Source organism: Heteronotia binoei, chromosome 15, assembly GCF_032191835.1.
Source record: "Heteronotia binoei isolate CCM8104 ecotype False Entrance Well chromosome 15, APGP_CSIRO_Hbin_v1, whole genome shotgun sequence".
In the NCBI taxonomy this organism is placed as follows: Eukaryota; Metazoa; Chordata; class Lepidosauria; order Squamata; family Gekkonidae; genus Heteronotia; species Heteronotia binoei.
In genome coordinates this window covers 67,497,427-67,508,966 of record NC_083237.1, presented here as the reverse complement: position 1 = coordinate 67,508,966, position 11,540 = coordinate 67,497,427, and the positions used below count along the sequence as shown (strand labels likewise).

General features: G+C 46.4%; 1 protein-coding gene and 1 pseudogene across 1 annotated transcript in view; both read right to left on the bottom strand.

Annotated features, from left to right (window-relative positions):
- Positions 1-2,006: 2,006 nt before the first annotated feature.
- The window catches only part of KCNH6 (potassium voltage-gated channel subfamily H member 6), a 91,409-nt gene continuing 81,875 nt past the window's right edge, over positions 2,007-11,540 (bottom strand). Inside the window, exons 12-14 of the mRNA XM_060256246.1 lie at positions 7,338-7,521; positions 3,284-3,473; positions 2,007-2,300 (exon numbers count right to left, since the gene is read on the bottom strand). Of these exons, the coding sequence (XP_060112229.1) occupies positions 2,007-2,300; positions 3,284-3,473; positions 7,338-7,521 (668 nt within the window). The remainder of the gene's footprint in view (positions 2,301-3,283; positions 3,474-7,337; positions 7,522-11,540) is intronic.
- Positions 5,607-6,132, bottom strand: LOC132584559 (GTPase HRas-like; annotated as a pseudogene).

The window sequence follows — 11,540 nt, the reverse complement described above, 5'->3', positions numbered from 1 at the left end:
TGTTTTCTGTTGCTCCAGAAAGTTGGACCAGAACCAATGGGTTGAAATTAAATCAAAATGGTTTCTGACTCAACATTAGGAAGAACTTCCTGACCTTTGGAGTGGTTCCTCAGTGGGACAGGCTTCCTCTGGAAGTGGTGGGCTCACCTTCCTTGGAGGTTTTTAAGCAGAGGCTAGAGGGCCATCTGACAGCAATGAGGATCCTGTGAATTAGGCAGATCATGAGGGCAGGGAGGGCTGCAGCAGTGCTTCGTTCTTGTGGCCCTTTCTTACTTGCCCAGGGAAATGCTGATTGACACTTTGGGGGGGGGGGTGTCAGCAATTTTTCTCCAGGCCTCCTGGAGGTGTCTTTGCCATCTTCTGGGCATGGGTCACTGGAGATGTGTTTTTTTTTTGGGGGGGGGGGAGGTATTTGTGAATTTCCTGCATTGTGTAGGGGGTTGGACTAGATGACCCTGGATGTCTCTTCCAATTCTGATTCTACAAGAAATAGTAAACAATCGGCATTTCTGCCTTGGAATGTCAAGGGGCCTTGCCATGAATATTGTTGGTCTTTGTATTTGCTGTAATTGCTCTGTGAATGTTTGGGGGCTAGGCTCTGCTCACTTTGCTTTGGTCTGTAACACATAAAGTAATCATTTTACCCTGGCACGGATGCTCATGTCTGGACTTCAAGGACCTGCTGTCTTCCCCTCAGAAACTGTCTTGGCACCTGCTGGCACCATGGGGGGGCTGGTTGAGAAACTGCTACCTTTGCTTTGCGCACGCTTTTTGCTCTGAATTTTGGCAGGCTCATAATGGCCAAGGAGAGGGTATATAGATCTGGCTCCAATAGGAAAACTGCTGCTTTTCTGAACACCAGAAAGAGGCCTGCTTATCGAAGCCTGCTCAGGAGCTGACATGGAGCCCTTTCCCCCGTCTCACTTTATGCTCCTCCCCCTCGCAGCCCAGAGGGAAGAACTAACAGGCCACCACATGTGCCAAAATCATCTTTATTAGCAAAGTGTGTACTAAAATGCCACAGGAAAAGCCCCCCCTACTTTCCTTGAGGATGCAATCTGTTACTTCAGAGAGTACCACTGCAGCATCTAACTGTGGGTGAGATAGGGATGGTTTGAGAATTTAGCTACAGTCGCTTTATGTATTGCTTTACAGTGAGTGGAATTGTTACAGAGATACATCCAGGATGGGAAACTCATAAACAGAAGAAAAGGGGCCTTGTTTTGTTTGCTTCTTTCTTTTCCCAGGGTTTTAGGAATCGTGTTTATACTAGTTTTCCGTGTATGTATAAAAAAGTCACACCCCGCCGCCAATGCCCGTTTTACAAAGAGGCTTAAGCAAAATCTGGTGAGATGCTCCTCAGAAGGAATTCTTATCCCAGGGAAGCGGCTGCTACGGAGATGTCTTGTTTTACCTCAAAGCCAAATAAGCCTGGGTGGTGGGGAGACACATCAGTTCCCATTCTACTCACTTCTTGCTTCCGAGGAACATACATCTCTACTACCTGTAAAGTCTAACTAAATACCAGAGAACTCCATCTCCTTTGTTTTAGAATAAATCAAATTCTTAGCAGTCTGTGTCTTCTTCAGAGGAAATTTTGCTGTTATTCATTTACCGTATGAAGGAAGTATCCCATGTCTTCCCAAGGTGGAAATTGTAGAAACATACGCAGACCCCTGCATCTAGACAGTATGCGGTTAAAAAAAATGCAAGATCTGTGTGTGCGCGCATGTGTGTACATGCACAAGAGGTTATTATTCAGTATTTGTGCCGTTTTTGGAGGCTTGGGTGTTTGGGGCAAGAACGTAGCCCTGAGTCCTACTCTATGGAGTCCCGTCTCTAAGATCAATGATCTTGGAGGTCAATTCATTTTCAAACTGCTTTCTGCTCAGAGGAAGCAGAAGATGGGTGCAGGTAATACTCTTGAGTCATTAGTATTGCCCTTCAAGTCCAACCTTTAAAGCAGCTGATCAAGTTCTCTTGACGAGGTTTGTCTGGACAGATCCCTAACTCCCTGGGAGCGATGGGTCAGAGAGGTACAATCTCCGCAGGTCCAGGTGCTCAGAAGGGGCCTCCTCCAGGTGCTCGGGGAGGGAAGGGAAACGAGATCCTGGGGAGAGGAGTCCCCGGCTGCTGGCTGCCCTCCGGTCAGGGTCCAGGGCTGGCAGGGTCTGGGAAGAATGCTCTTGCTCAGAGTTGAAGGTCATGGTTTCATCAGAAGCCAAAGTCAGGTGCACACCACTTGACAAGGAGTCCCTGGATTTCAGCTGGGCCTTTTCAATATCTCCATAGCTTGGAGTCTAGCGAGAAAAGGAAAAGAGTCACACAGTGTCTGGCCATCAAGTGGCACATATTTGCAGCTCGAGAATCTTGAAAGAATCTGAGAATCTCTACTTTTTCTGGGGGGTGGGGGGATGGGAAGCAAAGATATTCTAGTCCTCCTGACTGCAGAACTCAGAAAAAAGAAGGTAGTAAAAATTAAATAAAACAAGCAAGTAATTAAAAGGGTCAACTTCCACTGTGTTTCTGAAACAAAATAAAGTTTTTGAAATTTAAAATTTGTCAGTTTGTCTCTTTAAACGCAGATAATTGTAATGACATTCTCCTCACCATACATGAACATCTGGTGAATTGAAAAAGGAGAGTGTCCTGAAAGGGAGAGGGAATTCTCCCTTGGAATCAAACAATCCTGAAGTTTTGAATTTTACCAGAAACATCCTCCCAGGCAATACTCCCTCTAAGCGTGGAGTCTTGTGGGCAAAATTCTACTCTGTGAGCTACTGGCATTGAAGTTGTGAGCTAATACATAAATCCATTTGCTCTGGGGCCATTTCTCTTGAGCTAAGACAAGATCCTGAGCTAAGACAAGATCTCCTCTCCCAGGATCTCGTTGAGCTAAGACAAGATCGCTGTGTGAGCTGGGGGTTAAACAATGGTGAGCTAGCTCACACTAACTCAGCTTAGAGAAAACACTGCTCCCAGGTTTGATTCGTTGGCCAAAACTGATGGAACCCGTGATTCTAAAGCAGCCTCCATATCCTTCTGTGATCTCAGAGGGAGGAAGTCCCTGAGGTCAAGGGCTCCACTGGGGAGTTGTGGCAGCAGAGCTTCTGGCTGGAAAACATGAGAATTGGAACATGAGAATTCCCCTGGGCTTCTGGGCACCTTTGCTGCACCTTCCTCATCTGGGCAGGAGTTGCTCGGTGGGGGGGATATGTGTGTTGGCATCTTTCTACAGCTTCCCAAGCCCCCCCACCCTCTTGACCAGCCACCTGCATCTCACCTGCTGGGTGGGAGTCAGCTCCTCTTCTGGCAGGGGTGGGGCAGGCTCCATACTCCTCAGGCTGAGGCTGTACAGAGACAAGTTGTGGGAGGAGGGAGAGATGGGGCTGTAGGCGGGGGGCACTTGGGACAGCTGTCGCTGCAGCAGTTGCAGGATGAGACTGATGTCAGAAGCCATCCGGGACTCCACCCTGTGGAAGAGATTGCCATGGTTTTAGCTGGGCTGGCTGGAAGGGGACCACACAACAAGAGGCCCCGGGATAAGCCTCAGGAAAGTCTTGTGCTTGGGAAGCAGCAGAAGCCAGACCAGAACCCTGCTGAACCCCAGTCCCTTAGTTGAGGGCTTTTGTTTATTTCTCGTGTTGGACATTTCTGCCGCGCTCCCCCGCAAGCAGGCTCAGGGCAGGTCCCCCTACTCTTAAAACCAGACCAAATATAAGCAGAAAACAAAATTTAAACAAAACACAACCATAAACAATTAAAAACAATTTGTATGCATCAGACTTTAAAAGGTGCCAGCAAATAACGTATTGAACAGGATGCGCTTCCAGTTTCAGTGCAGCTGCAAGTCTCAGCAGAGGCAGGAGAAGTGGGTGGGGGAGCCAGCCGTGAAGGTGGATGGTGGTGCTGGTGGACGGTGGTGGTAGTGGGTGATGGAGGTGGTGAGTGGTGGTAGTGATGGGAGCCATCCTTGGCGCTGCAGCTGCTGCTCTAGGAAGCGAGGGCTACGCCAAGCGGGAGGGGGAAAGAGGATGCTCAGGTGGGGGGGGGGGATGGGAGGCTGTGGAGCAGCCCAGGATAGTCAACAGCAGAATAAAACCCTTTGCGAACAACAGGGGAGAAGCTCGAAAGCAATAGGATTTGGGATGTGAGAAACCCAGGCCCACTTTGGCTTAACACTCTTCCTCTGGGAACGGCAGAGGCATCCATGTGAGCAAAAGCCAAGCTGCCCACATTGATTCCATTAACATATTTATATGCCTGGGAAACAACAGTATAAAAACAAGTTGATAACATAAAGATGAAAACAGCACATAAGAACCGAAGGGCAAAAGGCCCCCAAGGGCCTGACTGAGAGGCTGCCTTTCAGCTGTAACTTGCATCTAACCAGCAGGACTGAGCTAAATCAGACCACTTTTTATGGACTGACCTCTATAATCCTGAGCAGGGCTTTTTTTGTAGAAAAAGCCCAGCAGGAACTCATTAGTATGCGAGGCCACACCTTTGACATCACCGTCATTTGCATACTAGGCCACACCTCTGGCATCACCAAAAGTGCTATAATGTCTTTTTTGAGGTATGGTAACCAGAGTAGTACTGTGTACAATTCTGGTCACCACACCTCAAAAAGGATATTCTAGCACTGGGAAAAGTCCAGAAATTTTATATATATATATATATATATCCCAGAAAAAAAAAATCAAATTCCAACACACTACTCAATCACAAGAGCCAGCATGGTGTAGAGCGGAAGGAAGGAAGGAAGGAAGGAAGGAAGGAAGGAAGGAAGGAAGGAAGGAAGGAAGGAAGGAAGGAAGGAAGGAAGGAAGGAAGGAAGGAAGGAAGGAAAGAAAGAAAGAAAGAAAGAAAGAAAGAAAGAAAGAAAGAAAGAAAGAAAGAAAGAAAGAAAGAAAGAAAGAAAGAAAGAAAGAAAGAAAGAAAGAAAGAAAGAGACAGAAAGGGGACACCTGTAAAACTGCTGACCCTCAGGAAGTCCTGTGGAGTCCCACTGGCACGCACAACATTCAGAGGCCCCCGCATAGGCGTGGCTGAGCTTCTGGACTCCCGCCGGCATGCGCGATGTTCAGAGGCTTCATGGCTGAGCCTCTGGAGTCCCGCCGGCGCATGCAACATAGGGAGGCTTCCACAAAGGCGCAGCTGGGCCTCGGAGTTCTGCCAGAACACGTGACATGGGGAGGCCCCCATAGGCACGGCTGTGCCCCCGGAGTCTCACTGGTGTGCATGATGTTGGGAGGCCCCCTGCAGGCGCAGATGGTCCCCCAGAGTCCCGCTGGCCAGCACATCGTTGGGAGGCTGCCCAACAAAGGCTGCCCAGCCCCCTGAGCCCTGTCAGCCATCTGAGAAGCTGAGCCGGAATGCTGGCTAAGGCAGCTGGAACCCTGCTCAGGCCAGCTGGAATGGCGTTCCGGTGTGTTCCAGCTCAAAAAAACCCCTGATCCTGAGGACTAGAAATACAGTGATCTTTTTTTAGAAAAGGAAAAAGGGGCAAGAAGTGGCAGAACGTAAAATGTGGTGTAAAACAACCCCTCCTTATAACTGATTCAGTGCCCCAGTTTTAAAAACAGGAAAATAACACTGAGAGTTTAGAGAGTTCTGCTGCCTTCTCCTTCCAGCCCATCAGATGAAGGGATATGGCCTTCTGAATTGCTGATCTTTTCTTTGTGTTTTCGGATTTCTCGCCCCAGGGTGCAGAAAGCATCCTCCACTCCCTGTCCGGTTCCAGCAGAGGTGTCTGCAAAGGGGATTCCACAGCTCTTGCCAACAGGCACCACGGGACAACACCAGATTCTTTCACATGGTTGACCAGTCTTCTGTAGTGGAGAAGATCTTCAAAAGGCTTTGTGTTGTTGATTGCAAAGACACCAAGGAAGCCTCCTGCCATCCTCTTAGACTGGCCACACATGAGACTGTTCTCCTCTTGCCCAGCCGTGTCCAGAATACCCAAGAGGCATCTCTCCCTCTCAATTGCCACCAGATTCCAGTACAAATCCTCTAGAGTTGGGTCATATTCATCCACAAAGTGATTCTGGATCAGCTGTATGGTCAATGCACTCTTCCCAATGCCACCAGCATCCACCACCAGCAGCTGGTATTCCGTCATCTCTGCCGGTCAAGTGGGTCAAATTGCCCAAACTCTGCAGGGAGGGGGAGGAGAAGCTCCCGGTCTTATGCACCCCCTGTGGGGGGAGGAAAGGGGGTCTTCCAGTGGCAGAGAGCGCATGTACTCTTCCTGCAAGGTTTGAACCCCTGACTTGGAGCAAAATGATTTTGATGTTTTACAAACAAGGGAGAAATTTGATCCAAAAGTCTTAGTTCCCATCTTGTTCCCAAATATTTTACCTCCTCCTTGGGTAGGATATAAGACTAGCAGGGAGAGACCAGGAAAAGTCAGAATTAACTTTGAAAATTATCCTGCTAGTGATTAACTAAGGTATCAGTTTCTATCATGTATTCAGCCTTTCCCCCCAAAGCCTCAGAATCCTATGTTATCTGATCTGGTCCTTTTCCACAGTCTTAAGGAACTGTACAATAAAACCTGTAACTGGGAATAAACCTGTGAATAAGCTACTAACTGATCTATGAGGTCTGATGTCTGTGGGGAGGTCTACTTCCAAACAACAAACACTGAAGCAATCTCCCAAAAAAAAAAAAACCCAATAGAGATTGTAACAGAAAATTAGAAAGTTTCATTCTCCTCTTTTTTTAACCTGTATTCTGCAATTTTAATAAAGTGTTTGTTAAAAAAAAGAGACTTTTTTGCTTGGATTACAATTAGAAAAATTTCCAAAGGAAGACAGGACTTTAATTTGGTACTTGCTCTCAGCTGCTAGGACATTGTATGCGCAGCTGTGGAAACAAGAAAAAATACCAGAGAAATGGGACTGGATTAAGAAAGTTTTATTGTGGAGTGAGATGGACAAACTAACTAGAACTCTAAGAGACTATGATTAGGATATATTCAAAAAGGAGTGGAAGAAATTTAAAGAATATATGGAGAAAGAGTGGAATGTAAAAAGACATTGGACAATTTTTTAGTATTAATGAGAAAAAATATATATATTGAACTTTGATCGATTAGTAGTACCTTTAGTATTGAATTTAAATCTATAACTTCGGGGAAGTCAACATTGGAGGGAGGGGGGGTTGAAATACCATATAGGTTAGTACAGAAAATGTATAATTAAGTTTTGTAACCATATGTTATTAATAAATTGTTAAAACACAAAAAAGTAGTTTATACAGAACAAGAAATGCATGGACAAATGAACAAACAAACTCCCAGTCCTTCCAAACCTTTAAGGAAAAGGCCTCACCTGCTGAGCTGGGCTTGCAGGCACTCCAGCTTGGACTCAATCTGCTGGGGTCTGTCGTTGGGGTTTGTGCACACGTCATCCAGCGGGTTGTGGACCAAAGACATGTGCTGGAGAGGTTCGGGGAAGTGGTGAGGCCTCTTGTCTTCCCAGAACGTGAACAGGTTGGAAACATCCAGTGGTGTTGCTGTGAGGGGGGAAATGGAAGGAAGTTCCAGGTCAAGACCTGCGAGGGGTCTTACAGCAGTTGCATTGAGGATGATTTAATTCCAATTAGTACAGCAGAAATGGCCTTCTCTTGGCTTTCCCTGCCTAGTCCCCTTCCTTCAAAGCAGAATTCTGGGACAATCAGAGAAGGTAGAGACTTCTCAAGACCGCCCCCCCCCCCCAATCAGCTGACGGCCTCTCTCTTGTGAAGTTGGCTCTGCTCAGAAGTGGCTCAGCTGCAGTAGAAGCTGTTTGGATCTAGAACAGAGCTGCTGGTGAGGTGAGTGAGACTTGATTTGCTTTTCTAAAACTGCTGGGGAGCATTACCTAGGATTGCTGTGGGAGGTAACCATGTGAGCGCTAGGTGCCTGCTGGAGAGGGGTTTCTGATAGCTTTTGTGTGTCTTTTGTGTAGCTGTTGCTGAGTGAGGAGAGCTTGTTTGCCAGGGGGTAATTGCTGGCCCCACCCTCTGCTGTTGCTCTGGCTGTTGAGTCAGAGGTGGGTGGGGGCTTGAGCCTTTAATTTGCAAGGCTCCTCCTTGCCAGAGGCATGAGCCTTTGGTGCAAGCCGAAGGGCTCTTGGCCTGTGGCTCTTAGCCTGGGGAGTCTAGCCTGGGGGTTCTGTAGAAAGGTGGGTAGCTGCCCACAAGTAGTTTCATGTGGCAGTTGGTAGTGGGATTTAAAGAGAAGTGAAGATAAAGAAGATTTTGAAATGGATTGCAGCAGTACGGCTGGTGAGGGAGCAGAGGCAGTGACGTGTAAAGACAGTGGGATGTTTGTATTTCTACCTGAGAGTAGCACGAATTACACTTACAGCAAGTGTCAGTTAGTGGCCCTTCTGGAGGAAAAGACACAGGGACTGGAGGCACGATTGTCCACGCTGCAGTGTATAAAGGAAGATGAGGATTTTCTTGACAAACGTATGAGGCACTCTTGAAAGGACAAGAGGAGGGAGAGGAAATGGTATCTCAGCAATTAGAAGAGAATCCAACACAGGAGGAGGGTTCTTGGAAAAATGTAACCCGAAGGAGAAAAAAAATCAGGAGATGTTCTGAGCCCCTGCTGCTCAGCAATAGGTTCCAGGATCTCCCCACAGTAACTGATTCTGAACCACTGGAACAAGGGCTACTTCCCCAGCCTCCACGAAGCTTGAAGAAAGTTTCTCAGGATCCTTTGGATAAGAAGCCTGGAGCTTCTGCTCCCCAATATAGGAAGAGGAAGGTGGTGGTGACTGGAGACTTCTTGCTCAGAGGGGTGGAGCCCAAAGTGTGCCAACCGGACTTATCATACCAAGAGGTCTGCTATCTGCCGGGTGAACACATCCAGCATGTGACAGGAAGGATTGAAAGACTTATCAAGCCCACGGATTACTATCCCTTCTTGTTGATCCACGTTGAAATGAACAATACTGCCCATCATAGCCCTGAACGTATTAGAAAAGACTATGTGGCTCTGGGTCAGAAGGTGAAGGAGCTGGGCACACAGGTTGTGTTCTCGTCAGTGCTTCCAGTTGGAAGGCCGTAGCTTAGGATGAGAAAGAAGAATACTTCAAATAAACGACTGGCTACGTCGATGGTGTCATCAGGAAAGATTCGGATTTCTCACCAACAAGGAAGAATTGATTGAAGAAGTGGAAATATTGGGCACCCTAGGCAGTAGTGACCATGTGATTTTGGAATTTACAGTCTTAGGGAAGGGAAAAGCTATACGTAGTCAGACTTATAGGTTGAACTTCAGAAAGGCAAACTTTGATAAACTTAGAACTATGCTGGGTAAAATTCCATGGTCAGAAATACTTAGGAGAAAGGGGGTTCAGGAGGGCTGGGAGTTTCTTAAAAGCGAAATACTGAAAGTGCAATCACAGAGAATTCCTATGAGAAGAAAAAATGGAAAAAGCCTAAAGAAGTCGAAGTGGCTCCATAAACAGCTCTCTAAAGACTTGAGAAATAAAAGACTCCTTTAGGAATTGGGAGGGCCTTATAATCAAGGATGACAAATCACGAGTGCTTGTAGAGAAAAAGTTAGGAAAGCTAAAACTAAAGCTAAAGTTCAGTATGATTTTAGGCTGGGCAAAGACGCTAAAAACAACAAAAAAGGGTTCTTTTCTTATGTTCAGAGTAAGAAAAAGAGTAAGGCATGGTGGGCCCATTGCGAGGGCAAGAAAGTGAAATTATAACGGCTAATGAAGAGAGGGCAGAACTGCTCTATTCCTACTTTTCCTCAAACTTCTCTTCTGAGGGAAATGGTGCTCAGCATGGCAAAAACAGAACATACAAGGAGGGTATGAAGTTCCAACCTAGGATCAGCATAGGGGTAGTCAATAAACACCTAGTTTCTTTAAATGAAACTAAGTCCTCAGGGCCAAATGAACTGCATCCAAGGGTTCTAAAAGAGCTTGCAGATGTAATTTCTGAACCTCTGGCTATTATTTTTGAGAATTCTTGGAGAACAGGAGAGGTGCCGGAAGATTGGAGGCGGGCGAATGTTGTCCCCATCTTCAAAAAGGGGGAAAAAGAGGATCCGGGTAACTACCAACCCATCAGCTTGACGTCTATACCTGTAAAAGTTTTAGAACAAATCATCAAACAGTCCTGGAACATTTAGAAAGAATAGATGTGATTACAAAGAGCCAGCATGGGTTTCTCAGGAACAAGTCATGTCAGACTAACCTGATCTCTTTTTTTGAGAAAATGATCCTTGCTGGATCAGGGGAATGCTGTAGATATCGTTTATCTTGATTTCAGTAAGGCTTTTGATAAGGTTCCAGATACTAGCCTTGTTGACAAGTTGGTAAAATGTGGTTTGGATCCTGTTACCGTTAGGTGGATCTGTAACTGGTTGACAGCTCGCACCCAAAGAGTGCTTGTGAATGGTTCCTCATCCTCTTGGAGAGGACTGACAAGTGGAGTGCCTCAAGGATCTGTCCTGGGACCTCTTTTGTTCAACATCTTTAGCAATGATTTGGATGAAGGAATAGAGGGAATGCTTATTAAATTTGCAGATGATGCTAAATTGGGAGGAGTTGCAAACACAGAAGACGACAGAAACAGGATACAGGATGACCTTGACAGGCTGGAAAACTGGGTTAAAATCAATAAAATGAATTTTAACGAGGATAAATGTAAAGTTCTGCATTTAGGTAGGAAAAATCCAATGCATGGTTATAGGATAGGGGAGACTTGTCTTAGCAGTAGTATGTGCGAAAAGGATCTAGGGGTCTTAGTGGATCACACGCTGAACATGAGTCAACAGTGTGATGTGGTGGCTAAAAAGGCAAATGCAATTTTGGGCTGTATCAACAGGAAGTATAGTGTCCAAATCATGTGATGTGATGGTATCGCTTTACTCTGCTCTGGTAAGACCTCACCTGGAGTATTGTGTTCAGTTTTGGGCACCAGATTTTAAGAAGGATATAGACAAGCTAGAACGAGTCCAGAGGAGGGCGACAAAGATTGTGAGGGGTCTGGAGACCAAGTCCTATGAGGAAAGGTTGAAGGAGCTGGGGTTGTTTAGCCTGGAGAGGAGGTGGCTGAGAGGTGATATGATCACCATCTTCAAGTACTCAAAGGGCTGCCATCTAGAGGATGGTGTGGAATTATTTTCTGTGGCCCCGGAAGGTAGGACCAGAACCATTGCTGTCAGATGGCCATCTAGCCTCTGTTTAAAAACCTCCAAGGAAGGAGAACCCACCACTTCCCAAGGAGGAAGCCTGTTCCACTGTGGAATCACTCTAATGCTCAGGAAGTTCTTCCTGATGTTGACCCAGAAACCCTTTTGATTTAATTTCAACCCCTTGGTTCTGGTCCTACCTTCTGAGGCCACAGAAAACAATTCCGCACCATCCTCTAGATGGCAGCCCTTCAAGTACTTGAAGATGGTGATCATACTTCTTTACTCAACAAGTATGGAAATTGTGGGATTCACCTTCCATGGAGGTAGTGATGACCACAAGCGTGGATGGGGGTTTAAAAAGGGGGAGGGGGGGTTAGACAGATTTGTG